This window comes from Eucyclogobius newberryi, unplaced genomic scaffold (genome assembly GCF_026437365.1).
Source record: "Eucyclogobius newberryi isolate DKJ021-1_F unplaced genomic scaffold, fEucNew1.0.hap1 SCAF_7, whole genome shotgun sequence".
NCBI lineage: Eukaryota > Metazoa > Chordata > Actinopteri > Gobiiformes > Gobiidae > Eucyclogobius > Eucyclogobius newberryi.
In genome coordinates, this window is record NW_027316389.1 from 6,975,253 (window position 1) to 6,996,118 (window position 20,866).

Below are 20,866 nucleotides of genomic sequence, written 5' to 3' on the forward strand. Positions count from 1 at the left end.
AGGAGGCCGGTCCATGTTTAGTCCTGACTCTGGCACCAGCAGGAGGCCGGTCCATGTTTAGTCCTGACTCTGGCACCAGCAGGAGGCCGGTCCATGTTTAGTCCTGACTCTGGCACCAGCAGGAGGCCGGTCCATGTTTAGTCCTGACTCTGGCACCAGCAGGAGGCCGGTCCATGTTTAGTCCTGACTCTGGCACCAGCAGGAGGCCGGTCCATGTTTAGTCCTGACTCTAGCACCAGCAGGAGGCCGGTCCATGTTTAGTCCTGACTCTGGCACCAGCAGGAGGCCGGTCCATGTTTAGTCCTGACTCTGGCACCAGCAGGAGGCCGGTCCCTGAGGTCCTCAGAGTCTGAGATGGTTCATATGTCACTAACATGATGAGATGTACTTTGGTGCTAGGCCATGGAGAGACTTGTACACAAGCAGAGCTGCTTTAAAGTCTCTTCTCTCAAACCAGGAGAACCTTCATATGGACTTTCATTCTCAGCAGAGCAGAACAGTAGAACGATTCTGATGACTTTGCAGTAGAATCCGGCTCCGATCGCGTCTGTACGAGCGGATTTAGAGTGTGATCTCAGAAAACGTGTGAGCAGCAGGAATGTTGTGAATGCATGAGGTCTGGCTGAAGGCCTTTTAGCCGAGGAAAGACCGGAGTCATGTCATAAATGTGTTCTGGCGTGTGCATTAGGGCTGCAACAAGAGAAGCCAGTGTTGAAATGCAGCAGAATGAGCGTTAGCTGGTTCCAAAGCGTGGCATGAGCTGAGAAAATACTACTCAAGTCACACATTTAGAGAGTTTTAGCAGCTGTAATTGACTGTGTTTGGTTATTGAATGTCGGGCTGCACTATATTGGAAATGTAGTTACTGCATTTTCTGGAGTATAAGTTGCACCAGCCAAGTTGAGTATGAAATGCAGTTGCAAGTGTGAAAATAACAAATTATATCACATATAAGTCGCTCCAGAGTATAAGTATATAAGTATATAACTGTAACTATAAGTATAAATTGCACCCCGGCCAAAGCTATGAAGTCCGGAAAATACAACATATTTTGATAAACAGTGAGGGTGAGGTGGATTTATGGACTACTATACAATCCATTCATATTTTAACCGGCATGTTAGTCATTTTTTAATCTCTTTTGTCTCTTTTTATCCTGTTCAAAATCAAAAATGTTCATGCCATAATGTATTAGTCAAACTCTGTTGAAATTAAACATTAACTGAGACAAAACCAAGACTAATCGAAGGCTAATTTGGGCCTGAACATCGACAAAATATGAAAAAAAATCTGCCTTTTTATACGTTTTCTTTTAGAAGCAGTACATTTCTGCCATGGACATGATCAATTGATATCTTTGAGCAGATTCCCTTTGGACTTAAGTTAAAACTGAACAAATTTGACAGACTTTGGACCAATTGGGACGTTCATTTTGGAGTTTGTGTGCCTTCGTTATATTTTGATGATGTCTTTAGATTTTCTTCTGTCTGTTTTCTCTCTGGTTTTGTTCTTTTTTCTGTATGTGTTAAGTTTAATAATACATACATAAATAAATAAAAACAGTACATTTGTGTCAGACGGAGGACTTTGGTGCTATTGCGACGTAGTTCGTTGATCGTCGATTATCGCGTTAGCCAACACTGCGACATCGATTCTTTTGCGGCCGTTATTGAGTATGATTGTTTGGATTTGTTGGCGTGGAAACCGCTTTGTGACAGGCTTATTGTTGTTTGTCCAGGCGACCGCAGTCAGTCTCTAATCTGGGACGACGAGCTCTCCAACCGAAACACAAAAGAGTGAAACGGAGCTGGAAAAATGACACCTGACTCGAATCTGTCGTCTGAAAGTGTCGATGGACCGAATGCGATGTTTTAAGCCGAAAATCACAGTTTGACACCTTTAAATCAGAAGGACGCAATGAGAAGATGCATTTATGTAGCAAGTCAAACATTTGAATTAGAACTAAAACACCTGAAAAGAAAAATACCGATGGCGAAGGATAAAAGAGACGGCAAAACGTCATCTTTTTTCAGCGAGGGGCAAAAAACGAGGTTTGCGACGGTGAGCGACGGCGTTTTCTCCTGTAAGAGCTCAAATCGCAACTGAAATGTGAAAGAGATGCTAGAGTCTAATAACAAATGTCAAAGTCTACAATTCTGCTCAATGTTTAGTGTGTGCTTGACATCTAACGGGAGAAAGTCAAGTAAACAGTTTTAGAAAAAAAACAGATGAACAATAGGAACACACGTCACATTTGTCTCTGAAACAGACTAAAATGTATAAAAACCTGTATCCTTCGCCTGCTGGTCTCCATGGAAAGCGACGCTAAGATTATCCGGTTAATTGATAATTGTACTTATTCAGGTGTCTGGTATGTTAACGTAACATATGAACAGTTCTTCAGATAACTATAGCATAAAGAACATGCTAACAAGTTTACCAAAGCATCAGTTTTACCCCAAATCACTAAATCCACTGAATTCTTCTTCCTCTGTGTCACTTCTAAACAACTCCACAAACTCCAGAGGTAGAGGAAGTGCAGATTCTTCTTCTGCATCGCTTAGAGCCTAGAGCGCCCTCTTGTGGTTGTCAGTGTGAAAATAACTAATAATATCACATATAAGCCAAAACTATGAAAAAAGCTACTTATGGTCCGGAAAATACGGTACGTGTTTTCAATATACTCACAAATTCACTCAATTACAATAACAGGGGCCTTTGTAATGAGTTACTCTCCACTCCTGAGCGTAGATGGGGCTTCTGGGTAATTCGAGTTGCGGTTGTCTTGTGGTTTGTTTGTTTTGTGAGGCTGCGACCTGAACCTCACTCATAAACTCCAAAACGATAATAAATATATCCACGTATTTGTAACTGCTTTTATTGCAATTATGATCAAAATCTGATGAACGGTCTGAACGTCTTCTCCAAACATAACAAAAGATAAACCTAAAAGAATGTGCAACGACGTCATACTTTTTCTGTATAAATGTGTTTTTTGTGTGTTTTTTTGGCCTAAACGTCGTCATTAAAGTGCAGTGTTGTCTTTGTCTTTGCCCTTGTATGAGACAAACTCAACCAGAGCAGAGTCAAGAGTCGAGTTACACTAACGGCCTTCGCGTTCTCTCTTTTCCTCTCTTTTCCTCTCTTTTCTTTTCCGGACAAACACATGGAGAGTGCATCAGCCCAGACGAGACGACCGGGAAATGCCTTTACCAAATGTCTCTCAGTCAGTCGCAGTCCAGAGTCGGCTTCGTCTTGTTTACAGTCTGGTTGCTAAGTAACAGCTGTGGAATCACCTCTACCTGTGTCATATTTGCTGCTCGCGTCCAACCAGGAAGTACAATTATAAACTTGAAAAAAGATGATCAAACTGGGGACGAATGGGCAAAATGTTTAGTCAAATCTGTTTTCATGGCGCCCAATTTTGTGATTTCACGTGATTTTTTGTGTTTTTTGTCGCTCTTTTTGCCAAATTCAACAACGCCGTCGACGATAACGCGATACAAACTTGCCTCTTGTAAGATCGACCTCCTTTTTTCTCACGGTAAAACGTCTCGGATACAGATTTGACGGCGTTGTTTACGTTGCCGACGCCGCAATTAACGGAAACGAACTGCGCTGCATTGTTGAGAAAGAATGCCCGAGTTCGCTTCGGCAGATGGCATTTTATGTGCGCTTCACTTTCATAAAAATTCCAGGCATCGCTGAGGTCTGTTTGCATTTAGGCCCGAGCCACGTTTACTGCGTGATGCTGTTATTGTTTAAGATTTATCACGATAGGATTTAAATCACGAGTCGAATGGCCGCAGTTGTCAAATAGCGAAGGTAAATTTAGCTGTTTACATCGACAAACGACGACATGTCCTGTTTAATTATGTATAAAACCTGCTAATCGTTCTGTTCTGAGCTCTGCAAACGTGCCATTCTTGTCATAATTTAATGGTTTATCTTTATTTAATTGCAAAATGGTCGCAACAAAGCACAATGCCACAGATCTGCGTGCACCAAAAGGCAAGTTCACCGTGTTTTGTGCTGGTGAAAAAAGGAGGTAAAACAAATGTAACTATAGCAAGTGATGAAAACCTTGAGGTAATGTGTGAAAAAGAGCGTGAATTAAGTGATATTCATCTTAATCTGAGGATTTGACCGTCTCAAAACAAGACCTGCCAACGGAACGAGCTTAAAACATTTTGCTTTTGCTAAAATTATTTTAAAAAAACATGAATTTTGTCAGTTTAGTAGTTAATTTTTCAAGTTTCAGAATCTACAATTAAAATCACAAATCTGTTCTGAAAACGCCACATTAAAGTCCCAATTTGTCCAGTGTCTGCCAAATTTCTCCATTTTCAGGTTGATTCCAAAAGGGATTTTATTTCACTTTTGGACTCAACCTTTTGCATGTCAATAATGATACTAAATAAGACATTTTAACTTTCTTGAAATAAGATTTGTCAATATATGAAGTAGTGTAGTAGCATTTTATTTCTTGTTTAGTTAAAAAAAAGTCTTTTTCTTATTTTAAGTGAAACTAATTATATTTTGCTTGTTCCTTTGGCAATCTTACTTTAAGGCAGTCAAAACATACCCAAATCAAGAGAAATACTGCTTATTTCTTCTTGTTTAAGTACTTTTTAGCTTCTTATCTTATTTTCCCAGTGCAGATATGGGAGCGCGCCCAAAGGGCTGGAAAGTCAAACAGGAGCAAGTGGCATGTTTCCCATTCAGTTTATTGTGTTATCAGGAGCCAGCACATGTTTTATGGTCATTGTGATTGTGAGATGACTATTTCATGCTTAATTTGGATAAATGATGTTTGTTTTGACTGGAGTGGACAGGGAGTTTTGCGATTGGGATTAGATTTGCCATTTTTGTTTAAATAGTTGGATTCTGTTCAAAGTTCTGTTCAAAAGCCAAACAAAAAACAATTGCAGTTTTTGCGATTTGTTAATTGGGATTTCAATTAAATTTCAACTATTTTATTTAGTCTTATTTGGACGAGTTTCCGTACAAAACAAACACATAAACAAGACAAAATGGGACTTTTTCTCAACAGTTTAAACTACATTGAGGTGAAGAACATGAAGAAAGTACTTTATTTTGTGTCGAAAATAATTAAATGACTGAAAAGAGCATTTATATTTCTATTATTGTGGTGTCTAAATCGGTATCGAATATCGAGCCCATTCTTTGATATCGAAATAGGTTTGAAATGTTATTATTGTGACATAAATTTATAATATTCTCATTATATAACATAAGATTGGGCTGTAAAATTTATCTCATTAAAATGACAAACTTTCAGGTCTTTTCAGTCCTCATTAATTACGTAGGAAATGCAGACTTTTATTGCATTCTTATTACATGTATTTATTAGAACTCTATTAAAAATCTACCCAAATCAAGTGTAAATATGTGTGAATTCCCTCTAATATAGTATTTCCAGTATATATATATGTTAAAGTACGAAGTAGTATTCCTTAAAACATCACAATAAATGACAGTATTAAAGACCATTTTATGCCACTGATATTTCAAGCCCTTTATCTTAAAAATCCTAGTAAAGTTTTAATAATAAACACAATATTACTTAAAGTGCGCTGTTATTTAAGATGAGCAAATACCACAAAAACTTATGAACCAGAAATACTGAGCCCTAGAAACAAAAAACAAAAAAAAGCCCTAAAAAACAAAACAAAACAAAAAAAGGTCCTAAGAACATTCTCATTCTGTCATTTATCGAGCCACGCAACGATACATGAATTATCGTGATGTTTCGATTATTTTTACTTGTACTCATGACAGCATTTAGTTGACGTTAGCGTTAGCATTTACCTCGTCTTCGTTTAGCGCTCGCGGAGTTGCACTTTAGCATCACGTTCAGAGAAACATCTTTGGAGCTCTTGATTGAGCGCACGCTTGGAGGACAAAAACCTGGCCCCGGACTTCTACATCTGTTCGGCAATAATAAAAACACGTCGAGTCATAAACCGCCATCACAAACGAAGAAAACGCCCGCAGTGACATCAGCAAGCGACGCTAATACGCTAAATGCTACTACGTATGCGGTTAAGGAGCGTTGTCTTATTTTTTTAAACCTGTGACGAAGAGTCTCTGAAAACAAAGCGATACTTATCTGAAGTGAAGGAGCTTATTGGATGAAAAGGCGGATCAGCCCAAACCACGTCCAGATGTGTTCCTCTAGAAGCTTTAGGCGCTCGCTGCGTTTAACCGTTTGCCTGTTTTTTCGTATTTTTGCGCTACTAGAAAGAATATTTGAAAACATGTTGTTATAGATCGGATTTAAAGTGCCCCCTACAGGTCGAACGACTCATTAGACTAAAATGCATTTAAGATTTATGTATTTTCAATTTAGCTTAAAAATGAATCGCAATTTTTTCACTTCCTGTTTGCAGTTGATGATATCACACTTGGGAATTACCCAGCAAACACTGGGCTAAAACTCATCTAATGTCACAATTTGTTTCATTTGACAAATACAAATATATGAGAGCGACTTTATTTAGTTGAATTAATGTTTAGAGCGTCAAAAAGGTTGTGTGAACTATGCATAAAGTTGTGTCCCTGCTGTTAAATTTTGACTTTATCTGGTTTATTTATACCTGTTATTTTATTATGATTATATTATTAATTATAAATGTTAACTAATCGAGCAGGTATTTGTGGACAAAACTTTGAAAAATCTGTAGAAAATGACAGGAAGTGACATCACACCAGGGACACTCATTCCAGTCAAAGAAGGCAAAGAAACAACCTTTTTGATTCTAAACATTAATTCAACGAAATAAAGTCATATATTTTTATTTGTCAAATTAAAAACAAAAGTGACATCAGTTGAGTTTTGGGCCAGTGTCTGCTGGGTAAAGTGTGCTGTAATCGATTACAAACAGGAAGTGAAATTATGAACCTAAAAAATGAGCTTTTTTATTTTTTAATTTTTTTTAGCAAATTCTAAATACATTTATCTTAACTGCATTTTAGTTCAATGAGTCGTCTGACCTGTAGGGGGCGCTTTAAAATGCTCTTTTTTGGGTCAAGGCTTTAGACACTTTCTTTGTTTTTGGTGTTGTTTGTCTGTTTTTTACCCTATTTTTTATTGCAAAATCATCACACAGAACGAGACTCAGAGAGACATTAAACAAACAAACAAAGTAGATCTAAACTTTGGCGTAATTGTCCCATTTGGTCCAACAAATTTAGTCAATTTAGTTATTTGAGCTTTTTTCCCTGCAACCGGAAGAACATTCCAGAAGTATCCATCTATTGTGTCCATGGCAGGAGTTCTGAGGCCCGAATACATTGTTCTGAGTGCGATGGCGACGTCAAACACACTCTGTTGCGCTTTATCGATCTCAGTCTGATATTTCTGAGCGACGGGACGGTCCCAGAACACGGGACAGTTGCGAGCAAACAACAAACAACAGAAACAACAACAGTCAGCGTTTCCTTGTGAATCGTGAATTTCCCACGTGAATTTCCTTTGTTACGAAAGACTGGCATTTTCAACACAAATACTTCCTTCATTATTAAACATTGCGGTCGTACTAGTTCTGATTAAGCTCAATATCTTAGTTTTATTGAAGGAATATTAAACATAAAACACAGAATGGCGCGCAAAAGCCAAATGAAAAAAGAAAATGACGGAGAATCACAAAACAAAACCGCAAATTTGTCCATTTCAAACGTCGGACAAATGTAATTTTTACCATTTGTCTAATGTTTGTCACAAGGTCAGTCCAGTCTTTTATTGTCAGTGTGATTTGTGTCATTTCTCTTTTTTTTCCCTTTCCTGCTGTTAAAAGTGCGTTCTAAAAGTATCCATTCACTTTGTCCTCGGCGGGAGTTCTGAGGCCCAAGTCCGTAGTATTAAAATGATGAATAAAGGCAAGGCAAGTTTATTTGTAGAGCACATTTCATACACAAGGCAATTCAAAGTGCTTCACAGCAGGAAAAATGCATTCAAATCACAAAGAAATTACAGAAACAGAAATACAATAAAATTAACTAAATTCCAACTGATTTTCTAAACTAATAAAATCACAAACAAAAGAGAAGAGTGCAAAAAAAAAATCCTTTCAGTCATATGCGCAGCTAAACAAAACTGTTTTTAGCTTAGATTTGAACATTGTCAGAGTAGAAGCCTGTCTCACATCTTCAGGAAGACTGTTCCAGATTTTAGCTGCATAAAACTGAAACGCAGATTCCCCATGTTTAGTCCTGACTCTGGGCACCAGCAGGAGGCCGGTCCCTGAGGTCCTCAGAGTCCGAGATGGTTCATATGGCACTAACATATCCAAGATGTACTTTGGTGCTAGGCCATGGAGAGACTTGTACACAAGCAGAGCTGCTTTAAAGTCTATTCTCTGAGCCACAGGAGCCAGTGCAGAGACCTGAGAACAGGACTAATGTGATCATACTTCCTGGTTCTAGTCAGGACCCGAGCAGCAGCGTTCTGGATGAACTGCAGCTGTTTTACAGCTCGTTTGGAGAGGCCAGTGAGCAGGCCGTTACAGTAGTCTAATCTACTGGAGACAAATAAAGCTCATTCTCATCCTAAAACTGTTCAGGAAACGTCACATTTTGTTCTGTAATTCATATTTTTTTAGTATCGACACCTGCTCAAATATCTACAAGTATCAGCGTAGTTTTAGAATCGATTTGTTTTTGAATTTCATCGTCACAAGCGTAATCAATGCACATTAACTATTACGATCCAGCACCTTTTAAAGCACTTTTTAAAGCACTTTTTAAAGCACCTTTAAAGCACTTTTTAAAGCACTTTTTAAAGCACTTTTGAGCTTGCTTACTCTTCCACGTTACTTTGAGTTCCGTACCGTCCATTGTTTGTTTTTACGTTGTTGTTTTCGATGTTTCGCACGCGTCTTTTAACCTGCAAATGTAGGGGCAAAAACCAAACTTGACTAAAAAGTAAGAACGTCACGTGCCACACTTTGTACTTTTAGCTCAATAAACTCGATCCCCTCACACTCGCTCGACTTCTTCCCGGGTTGAATATCATCGTCTTGTTTTTGGACATTCCTCGTCGCTGAAGTAACGCGGGAGTCGGTGATTGTGCAACGCGGTCACGGCGGCGAGACGCGGCGTTGCGCTCTTCAAAGGGCCAACAAACCGTAAACGCTGGCGCTGTTGCTTCACTCAGCGGCGGATCGTCTTGTGTTTGTGTCTTTTTGCCGGAGGCTTTTGAGGACAGAGCAGGAAAGACCGTGTGTGAAAATGTGCTGACAACTACACCGCTTCTCACTGCACCGGTGTTTGTGCTTATTTTGTGCTTGTTGTGGTTGTTGTTGTGGTGGTTGTTGTTGCAGTTGTAGTTGTTGTTGTTGTTGTTGTGGTTGTTGTTGTTGTTGTTGTTGTTGTTGTGTGGTGGTTGTTGTTTTGGTTGTTGTTGTTGTGGTGGTTGTTGTTGTTGTTGTTGGTGTTGTTGTGGTGGTGGTTGTTGTTGTTGTGGTGGTGGTGGTTGTTGTTGTTGTGGTGGTTGTTGTTGTGGTGGTGGTTGTTGTTGTTGTTGTTGTGGTTGTCGTTGTTGTGGTGTTTGTTGTTGTGGTGTTTGTTGTTGTTGTGGTGGTTGTTGTTGTGGTGTTGGTGTTTGTTGTTGTTGTCGTGTTTGTTGTGGTAGTTGTTGTTGTTGTGGTTGTTGTTGTGGTGTTTGTTGTGGTTGTTGTTGTTGTGGTGTTTGTTGTTGTGGTGGTGTTTGTTGTGTTTATTGTTGTTGTTGTTGTGGTGGTTGTTGTTGTGGTGTTTGTTGTGGTTGTTGTTGTGGTGTTTGTTGTTGTGGTGGTGTTTGTTGTGTTTGTTGTTGTTGTGGTGGTTGTTGTTGTTGTGGTGTTTGTTGTGGTTGTTGTTGTTGTGGTGTTTGTTGTTGTGGTGGTGTTTGTTGTGGTTGTTGTTGTGGTGTTTGTTGTTGTGGTGGTGTTTGTTGTGTTTGTTGTTGTTGTTGTGGTGGTGGTTGTTGTTGTTGTGGTGTTTGTTGTGGTTGTTGTTGTGGTGTTTGTTGTTGTGGTGGTGTTTGTTGTGTTTGTTGTTGTTGTGGTGTTTGTTGTTGTGGTGGTGTTTGTTGTGTTTGTGTTTGTTGTGGTGGTTGTTGTTGTTGTGGTTGTTGTGTTGTGTTGTTTGAGAAACACTCAAGTCCTGCATTTATATCTGATCTTTTGACCTTGTGTTTGACCTCTGAGTCTACATCACTCCCTGTGTCTGAGTTTATTCCACGTCTGGTTTTCTCTTTAGAGATTTCCCCGAGTTATTTATCTGCCGTTTTTGTCATTTTAAAGGACACTTTCTGTTTAAAGGACACTTTCTGTTTTACTTACAACACTTTGTTTGGCTCATTCTTTGTGTTACATTTGACTTCAGATTACCTGTGTCATATTAACAAAAAAAAAACGTTGTTAAAATGTAATCAAAATGGTAAAAGATAATTACAATTTGAATAAAACACTTAATTTGACAGACACTGGACTAAATGGGACCTTGTCCCCTCTGACATGTCAACAAAATGAAGCAAGACATTTTAACCTGGCTATGTTCATTTTTCAAATTTAAATCTCACAAATATATGCGTCTTATGCCGTTTTTACACATGAAATGCCTTATTTTTATACAAAACATGTGAAAAACTGGTGAAAAACTTGTGATACATTTTTTTTCTTACATTTATGTGAATAAACAACAGCAGAAGTTTCATATTAATATATTTAAATGTGATATTTTTTGTTATTCACCTGTAATAATGCCACTGTTTTTGTTGTAAAATGGTCTTTTCGTACCTGTTTAGGGTCTTTTTAGTCCAGATAACAAGTAACAAAATACAACTACCGTATTTTCCGCACTATAAGGCACACTGGATTATCAGGCACACTGTCAATGAATGGTCTATTTTCGATCATGTTTCATATATAAGGCGCATTACGCTCAACTAGAATTAATCCATATATAAGACGCACTGGATTATAAAGCGCACTGTCGTTTTTTGAGAAAATGAAAGGCTTTTAAGTGCGCCTTATAGTGCGGAAAATACGGTACAATGACTTTTTCTAATCGACTCTTGTCCCGATCGGTGGATGAATCGCTTCAGACGATGATAAATGCACTCGTCTGTTTTCCACCGTCACGTTCAGCGCTCGACACCGACGTCAGCGCCAGTGTCCGCGGTGACAAGGCCCGTTTGTGCGCCGCTCAGAAATGTCCCCGTTTGTGCGCCGCTCAGAAATGTCCCCGTTTGTGCGCCGCTCAGAAATGTCCCCGTTTGTGCGCCGCTCAGAAATGTCCCCGTTTGTGCGCCGCTCAGAAATGTCCCCGTTTATGGCTTTAGTGAGTTAAAGCAGCCGCCACTGATCCGACTCTTTTAACGGTTTGATCTAAGGACGATTTCTGGCGCTTTGATTGTGAATATTTCAGTTTAACGTTTATTTATGCTCCAGTAGTGGAAAGAGTATTGTACAATTAAGTTATATCAATAAAAGTAGGGATAAAATGGCACAAAAAGATATTAAATCATCGACTTATTGAGCAAAATGTAAAAGTATTTGACGTTACATGTGTTGGTTTCTGGTCAAAAGTTGCAATTCAACACTTATTTTCTAGTGAATTTTATCTACTGTACTTTTTGGGCTACGCCAGTCAAATGCTTGCGCTTCCTTCTAGAGTGCCCCCTGGTGGTTATTTACCAGTAAAAATCTATAAAGTAGACGCATCGTTATAATGACCGCAGGGTTCAAAGTGCGGGAAAAATTAGCGGCTTAAAGTCTGAAAAGTACGGTGTATTTATATTTTTTACTTTGTTTGAACCTGAATATCACTATGAATGTGCTTAAAATAACACTTGAAACTGTAGAAAAAGTACTTTCTACTTTTCGGTCCAGTTCAGGAGAAAGTACAGATTCCTGCTCTCAAAAGTAATGGAGTAAAAGTAAAAAGTATCCGCTGTAAAGCACAGACAACTACAAATGTTCCAAACTCTTAAACAAATCCAAGAACCAGATTTATGATGGTGATTTAGATTATTATTATAAACGTCGTAATCAAAAACACATTTAAGTACTTCATTTTTGACAATAAATCCACACCTCTCCCTTTTTTTTGTGACTTTATTTATATTTAATGAGCTCAAAATGTTTTTACTGATTTGTAAAACCGCTTGAGTTTTTTCTCCTTAAACGTTTTGCTCTAAAGTTCGTCGTTGTCGTTTTATTTACACAAACTGGCTCCGGCTCAAGAGACTCTGGTTTATTGACTCCTCTTTGACGAAGACGGACGCTTTAACGAGCTGCGGACCAGGAGAACTCGCCTCACTCGTGTTTTAAAAGAATACACGGTTTACGTTGAGGTTTTCAAGCTTTTTTTACCTTTTGAATATTGTAATTGTGTATTTAGAGTATGTTTTTAAAAAGTAACAATACTGCGATTATAGACCTGATGGACGGTTAACACTTTATAACAATTACACTTAAATGAGCCGTAATAAAGCATGAATAAAAATGTCATTCTCAACATAAATGAGCCGTAATAAAGCATGAATAACGATGTCATTCTCAACATAAATGAGCCGTAATAAAGCATGAATAAAGATGTCATTCTCAACATAAATGAGCCGTAATAAAGCATGAATAAAGATGTCATTCTCAACATAAATGAGCCGTAATAAAGCATGAATAAAGATGTCATTCTCAACATAAATGAGCCGTAATAAAAAAGCATGAATAAAGATGTCATTCTCAACATAAATGAGCCGTAATAAAGCATAAATAAAGATGTCATTCTCAACATAAATGAGCCGTAATAAAGCATGAATAAAGATGTCATTCTCAACATAAATGAGCCGTAATAAAAAAGCATGAATAAAGATGTCATTCTCAACATAAATGAGCCGTAATAAAGCATGAATAAAGATGTCATTCTCAACATAAATGAGCCGTAATAAAGCATGAATAACGATGTCATTCTCAACATAAATGAGCCGTAATAAAGCATGAATAAAGATGTCATTCTCAACATAAATGAGCCGTAATAAAGCATGAATAAAGATGTCATTCTCAACATAAATGAGCCGTAATAAAAAAGCATGAATAAAGATGTCATTCTCAACATAAATGAGCCGTAATAAAGCATAAATAAAGATGTCATTCTCAACATAAATGAGCCGTAATAAAGCATGAATAAAGATGTCATTCTCAACATAAATGAGCCGTAATAAAGCATGAATAACGATGTCATTCTCAACATAAATGAGCCGTAATAAAGCATGAATAAAGATGTCATTCTCAACATAAATGAGCCGTAATAAAGCATGAATAAAGATGTCATTCTCAACATAAATGAGCCGTAAAAAGCATGAATAAAGATGTCATTCTCAACATAAATGAGCCGTAATAAAAAAAGCATGAATAAAGATGTCATTCTCAACATAAATGAGCCGTAATAAAAAAGCATGAATAACGATGTCATTCTCAACATAAATGAGCCGTAATAAAGCATGAATAAAGATGTCATTCTCAACATAAATGAGCCGTAATAAAGCATGAATAAAGATGTCATTCTCAACATAAATGAGCCGTAATAAAAAAGCATGAATAAAGATGTCATTCTCAACATAAATGAGCCGTAATAAAGCATGAATAAAGATGTCATTCTCAACATAAATGAGCCGTAATAAAGCATGAATAAAGATGTCATTCTCAACATAAATGAGCCGTAATAAAGCATGAATAAAGATGTCATTCTCAACATAAATGAGCCGTAATAAAAAAGCATGAATAAAGATGTAATTTTTCGAAGTCATGATATCAAACGTTAGAAAAAAAACAAGATTTAACAATTATTCACAATTATTGAGACGGGGAAATCTTCCTTTTTCTTTCGTTACCGTGGTTTCATGTAACTGTTCCTAAAGTTTGTGACTAACTTTACCAATCTGAACTTTCTGAAAGACGTAATAAAGTTAAGTGTGACATAAACAGTCAGATAAAATAAAGTTATTTTCATTTTTGTGTGTATTTTTTGGATGATAAATTGAACTAAAAAGACTAAATTTTGCATCTAAATCTGTCACAATTATTAGTTTGTAGTTCTTACGATTATTTTGAGACCTGAATAATCACGATTATCAATTTAACCTGATTGTCTTGACATCCATGAATCGCACATTTAAAAACAATACATTTTTACAAGAAAAAAAACCCAAAACATTTGTTGAAGCCCAGATTTAAAAAAAAATGTTTTTAGGAGAGAATAAACCGTTCGATGGAAGTGGAACTTTTTATATGGAGATAGTTTAAGTGTCACAACGGAAAAATAAAGTTCACCCTTCTTTTGTTTTGTTTTTTTACCTTTTTGAACAAGCTGCAATTTTGAAAAATAAAATAAAAGAACGTCTTTGTTTCGTGTCAAACTTCAAAATGAACGATCCGTGTCAGTTTGTTCTTTAGCTTTGGTTTGAAACTCTTCTTTTAAAACCGTACTTATTAAAACGCCGTCAAACGTACAGTTAGATCACTTCCACGCACTCGACAGACGCTGCGCTGCCCCCTAAAGTCTGGGGGGAATATCGACGTTGGAAGCTCGATTATCGACGCAGAATCATGTCATCATCAGTACATTGAATACGGACGTACATCTGGAACGCTTTGGCACGCCCTGACTACAGACCTGATGCCAGTTAAAGGCAGAACGTGGAGGAGATGTTAGTGGCCTTTGACCCTCAAGGCTGCGTGGGAAATGCCTGGGTTCAGTCTCCGAGCGCCACCGCATTCTTTCCCTTAAGGCTCGTTTGACTTTTTCACATGTTTATTCACGTTGAACTGTATTTGCCGTGACGAAGGAAGGAAATAAACCACGAAAAAACGACAAAAACAACAACAAAGTCTTAAACAACGACTAAAATTGAGCCTGGAATATGGAAGATTTAGCAAGAAGTTAAAAAAGCATGAGCAAAGACTTAATTAATGATGAACAAACAGTTTATTAAGCATGAGCAAGGTTAAATAGTAACTAAACCTGTTAAACTGTGTGATTTTAAGTCGTTACTAGTCAAAGTGTCATTGTTTTGTTTGATTATGTATGTTTTTTATAGCTCAAAAACACCTTTTAAACACTTTGAAACATGCATTCGTGCTGTGAGCGGGCTCGCCTCTCCACAGATCAGACTTGTAACATGGCCTGGGTTATACACAGCACCTTTCAGTATGTACGGAAATGGAAGTAAAAGTAAAAATATGCAACAACTCTTAGTAACAGTGAATAAAATGCTTCAAGTTTTCCACTCTTATACATTCCATGGAGATAAATGAGTTTAATGCTGTACTTTGGAACATTCTTTGACCTGTGATGCTTTTGATATTTGTGTTTGTTGGTGGAAAACGCCGGGTCGACATTAAAGCGTTGACTAAAGTGATAAGTGCAACTATATACATAAAGAGAGTGTTACGGTATGCTAGGTTATAGGGTTACATTATGCTAGGTTATAGGGTTACGGTATGCTAGGTTATAGGGTTACATTATGCTAGGTTATAGGGTTACGGTATGCTAGGTTATAGGGTTACATTATGCTAGGTTATAGGGTTACATTATGCTAGGTTATAGGGTTACGGTATGCTAGGTTATAGGGTTACATTATGCTAGGTTATAGGGTTACGGTATGCTAGGTTATAGGGTTACATTATGCTAGGTTATAGGGTTACATTATGCTAGGTTATAGGGTTACGGTATGCTAGGTTATAGGGTTACATTATGCTAGGTTATAGGGTTACGGTATGCTAGGTTATAGGGTTACATTATGCTAGGTTATAGGGTTACGGTATGCTAGGTTATAGGGTTACATTATGCTAGGTTATAGGGTTACGGTATGCTAGGTTATAGGGTTACATTATGCTAGGTTATAGAGGGTTACGGTATGCTAGGTTATAGGGTTACATTATGCTAGGTTATAGGGTTACGGTATGCTAGGTTATAGGGTTTGGGTATGCTAGGTTATAGGGTTCGGGTATGCTAGGTTATAGGGTTACGGTAGGTTATGGGGTTCGGGTATGCTAGGTTATAGAGGGTTATGTTATGCTAGGTTATAGGGTTACGTATGCTAGGTTATAGGGTTACGGTATGCTAGATTATAGGGTTACGGTATGCTAGGTTATAGGGTTCGGGTATGCTAGGTTTTAGCGTTACGAATGCTAGGTTATAGGGTTACGGTATGCTTGGTTATAGGGTTACGGTATGCTAGGTTATAGGGTTACGGTATGCTTGGTTATAGGGTTACGTTATGCTAGGTTATAGGGTTACGGTAGGCGGTAGGTTATAGGGTTACGGTATGCTAGGTTATAGGGTTACGGTAGGCGGTAGGTTATAGGGTTACGGTATGCTAGGTTATAGGGTTACGGTAGGTTTTAGGGTTACGGTAGGTTATAGGTTTACGGTAGGTTATAGGGTTACGGTATGCTAGGTTATAGGGCTACGGTAGGTTATAGGGTTACGGTATGCTAGGCTATAGGGTTGCGGTAGGTTATAGGGTTACGGTATGCTAGGTTATAGGGTTACGGTAGGTTATATGGTTACGGTAGGTTATAGGGTTACGGTATGCCAGGTTATAATGATTCCCTCTATGAGCATCTAAACCTGACAGCAGCTGATGAAAACAAATGCTGCTTCGGCCCCATCTTTCTTTCTTTTTTACAATCACATATTTTTGGGAACACAGCGGCGATTTGGCGATGCAAACTCTTCTGGACTCGTCTCGCGTGTAAAACGGAGCAGAGCGGCGATCGGCGTGCGGCGCTGACCTACATTTCCTAAGTGCTTTAAAGTTTTTCCCAGGCTCCTGCCAACTCCTCCGACAGTCGAGGAACGAGGAGCGAGATGGTGCATGTTCAGGCCGCGCCGCTTAAACTGGCGGTTTCCACGGTTACACCCTGCGACTGACGGAGTGTAGAGGCGAGGAATGTATACGCATCTGCATCAGGCACTGGGGCATCAAAGAATGATTTAGTTTGTGGAGTTTGACTTGAGATCAAAGACTTGGACTTGGACCTGATTAAAAAAGACTTCAGACTGGACTTGGGCTTCGAACCTGAGACCTGAGACGGACATGGACTTGATAAAAAAGACTTGACTTGGACTTGAGACCAAAGACTTGAGACTAAAGACTTGAGACTAAAGACTTAAGACTAAATACTTGAGACTAAAGACTTAAGACTAAATACTTGAGACTAAAGACTTGAGACTAAAGACTTGAGACTAAAGACTTGAGTCTAAAGACTTGAGACCAAAGACTTGAGTCCAAAGACTTGAGACTAAAGACTTGAGACTAAAGACTTGAGACTAAAGACTTGAGACTAAAGACTTGAGACTAAAGACTTGAGACTAAAGACTTGAGACCAAAGACTTGAGTCCAAAGACTTGAGTCCAAAGACTTGAGACTAAAGACTTGAGACTAAAGACTTGAGACTAAAGACTTGAGACCAAAGACTTGAGACCAAATACTTTACCTGGACTTGATAAAAAAAAAGGCTTGACTTGGACTTGAGACTAAAGACTTGTGCCAAATAAAGCGCCAACAAAAATACCCAAAACCAAATCAACTTTTCCCTCCCCGTATTCGAAAGAGAGTGACCCAAAGACTTGGACTTGGACTCATGCTTGAACTAACATCTCATAAAGCTTTATCATCGCTCCTACTTCCCTTCCTCTTGTACTTGTACTTTTACTCATTCCCTTGTGTAGTTTGGTTGTACTTTTGTGCTGTTGAACTCCAGTATCCACTCACTTCCTTCTGCGTCGCCGGGTTTCGAGCGGCGTCAGACCGGTCCGTCCAGTTGGACTCCGTTGGCGTGAGGTGGAGTTTTTAACAAAAAGGGGATTGTGTCGTTTGAGCTGCGAGTCCACATCGGCTTCTTCACGGCGAGAAACCGTTGGATTATTGCCCTTCGAAAATTTACGACAAATTACGCTCCGAGTCCAAGCGGCGCAATAAAACCTGTTCGAGTTACGGCTTTTATCGCATCACGTTTAGCGCAGTTTATGGTTTTCCTGCTAAAACGTTGGCATTTACAACTCGCAGCTGTTTAGTCTCCACAATTTGCTGAAGAGGAGTATTTCCCACTGTCAGTTTATAGTAAAACGTCCGACATTTCAAGTGACAAGCTCTATTATTCCGACTTTTTTCCACCCAACGGTCGTACAATCCAATGTTCCTATGAGCCCAGATTTATGGCTGAAACAATCATGACAAATCGACTCTTGGACTATTTTAATCATCGTTAATCATTATCTGGACTTTACAGACTCTTAAGGCAGTGGAATTAATCAATCAAAATGACAAAAAAGCATTGGATATTTGTGATTTCCGTCCATATTTACTCCTTTTTACCCATTTCTCTAGTTAAAGATTTATTTTAAAACATTTTACAAGTCAATAAATAATTAAAATGAACATGAAAATGAATTAATGTAATGGAAAAAATATCTGCTGATTTGTTAAATGCTGAAATATTCATTAGTTACAGCCTTATCTGGATTATTTTATGAATGTTCAGCTTTCTTTTGTGGTGAAATGTCGTTTTCATTGCTGTTTGGTCGACATATGAACATGAGTTATTCTGCAGTTCAGAGAATAGACAAACTAAATTGAACCCTCTATCTTACTTGTTGAGGAGTGTTCTTTTATTAGTCTTCTGTTGCTGTAGCGTTCAGCGCTAACATTTATCTCAGAAGGCCGGAATCATATGGAGCAGAGCGCCACAGACAACATGACAATGAAGTTAATTGTTTAAAATGTGGCTTTTGACGCAGTTTTGACGAGTTTTCACATTGGAACATTAAGATTAGGTCTGTACAACATCAGAATGGTTCTTATTTAGGTTATGACAGCGGACGTTTGGCTCCTGGAAGTTTGGACGTTGTTCTAGTCAACCAAAATTTGTATTGGTCAACTTATTATTTTAGATTTAGATTAGCATTTGTACGGGCCACGCTTGAAAAAGAGGTTTTGATTGTATTTTTTGGTTGTCACTGGGTTAAACAGAGGTAAATAAATAAAACCAGAAGGCGTTCAGTGAGTTATGCTGAAGATTCAGGGAGTTTCTTTGTACTTTTCTGTACAAATAGTGCCGCGGGTGCAGTTTGGGCCAGATCCACGGTCAGATCGTAGAGACACTGAAAGGTTTGAGCGCTTTTGCCGTCGGCAGGGCTCGACTTTAGCGTAGCGAGAATCTCTATGGTCAACTAGGAACCTAAATTTGCCTTGATCATGTCGTGTTTTGCCTTTTCATCCTTTCAAAACGGCACCGATTTCGAGTACGTTCAACAAGAACCGTGAACCTTTTTTTGTCGCCGACCCGTAACGCCGCTTTTCTGTCCCGCCCCCAGGTGCGTTCGCGAAGGTCAAGGAGTCGCAGCGGATGAGCGACGAGGGCAAGATGGACCAGAAGGAGGCGGACGGCATCCGGAAGCGCTGCCGGACGGTGGGCTTCGCCCTGCAAGCCGAGATGACCCACTTCCACCAGCGGCGCGAGGTGGACTTCAAGGAGATGATGCAGGCCTACCTCCGGGAACAGATCGCCTTCTACCAGAGGGTCACGCAGCAGCTGGAGCGCACCCTACGCATGTACGAGACGCTGTGACCGGCCATGTGGCGGAAACCCATCGAAAACGAAAGGAAAAGACGGCGAATTGACCAAAAACGGAGCGAAAACGGACCAAAAATGAACACGTTTGGGCCCGAAATGCCAAATATTTAAGTGTTGTTATGGGACGTTGATGAAAAGAGACACTACTACTTGGACAGTTTTAAAGACCTACTGTAATTGTTTTTTTTTTTTTTTACACGTTAGAATGATCTGATGTAGAATGTTGTGGCATTTGTTTCAGTAGTTCAATTGAGAAAACGAATCTTAACATTAATTCTGATGCGACAGTGAATGATTTTAATATTTATTTTGATTGTGGTGGTTTTTATTTGTTAAAAAGGGAGATTAAATTCATTTTCTAAGGGCGCGTTCGGACTTGCACAAACTCTAGCCTGCGTTTGGAATTGGGGCTAAACTAGGACTAAATTTGGGACTTAACATTGACAAAACCAAGGCTAAATGAGGAGTAAAATGGGAATAAACGAAGTCTTCATCAGAGTCAAACTGGGCCTAAACCAGGACCAAACACCTATAAGTGTAAAAAAATGTTATATGTAGTAGTTTGAGTTGAATTAAGAATCAGTACGACCAAAGCATAATCCCAAACCTTCAAATTTAAAAGAAAGACCTGGTGAATTCATGATTTTTTAGATGAATTTGTGTAAAACAACAACAACAACAAAAACAACAGTGAATGAATGAATCTTCCAAAACGACTCTATACTTGAACTAAAACTACTGAAACAAATCCCACGTCTCACTCTTTGTTTCGTTGATGTAGCACTCGACGCTTTGGCAACACTGCGGAAAAAAACTGTCAACGCGCATAATTTAATGTATTATGTTCATGTCAAATTAGATCTAGGTTTTAAATTCATAGTGGTTCTATAGGTAATGACAATAAAGCCATAAAATGGGTTGTGATTTGTGTGGAAACTGTGTCTCGCTCTCTCACACGCTGCACTTTACATGTAGAGAGAGTGATCGTGTGGCACACTCGTTGCTACTGCCATCTGGAGGACGAAAGCTGCATGTTCACTGTGGGCCTGCCAACTAAAGTCTGAAAACAAAGGATTCTTTCTCTTCTGTCACGCCCCCAAAGACCCCTGTGGTCAGGAGGGACCAGTGGACTTACAGAGGTCACTCCAGACTGAGGCTGAGCTGTTTGTTTCAGGTCGTTAGCCGCTAATGCTAATGCTAGTTTACGTATTATTGTGCGG

General features: G+C 38.8%; 1 protein-coding gene across 1 annotated transcript in view; it reads left to right on the plus strand.

Annotated features, from left to right (window-relative positions):
* Nucleotides 1–20,565, plus strand: part of snx33 (sorting nexin 33) — a 33,202-nt gene extending 12,637 nt beyond the window's left edge. Inside the window, exon 2 of the mRNA XM_072434791.1 lies at nt 19,387–20,565. Coding sequence (XP_072290892.1) covers nt 19,387–19,640 — 254 coding nt within the window. The 3' untranslated portion in view covers nt 19,641–20,565. The remainder of the gene's footprint in view (nt 1–19,386) is intronic.
* Nucleotides 20,566–20,866: the final 301 nt, after the last annotated feature.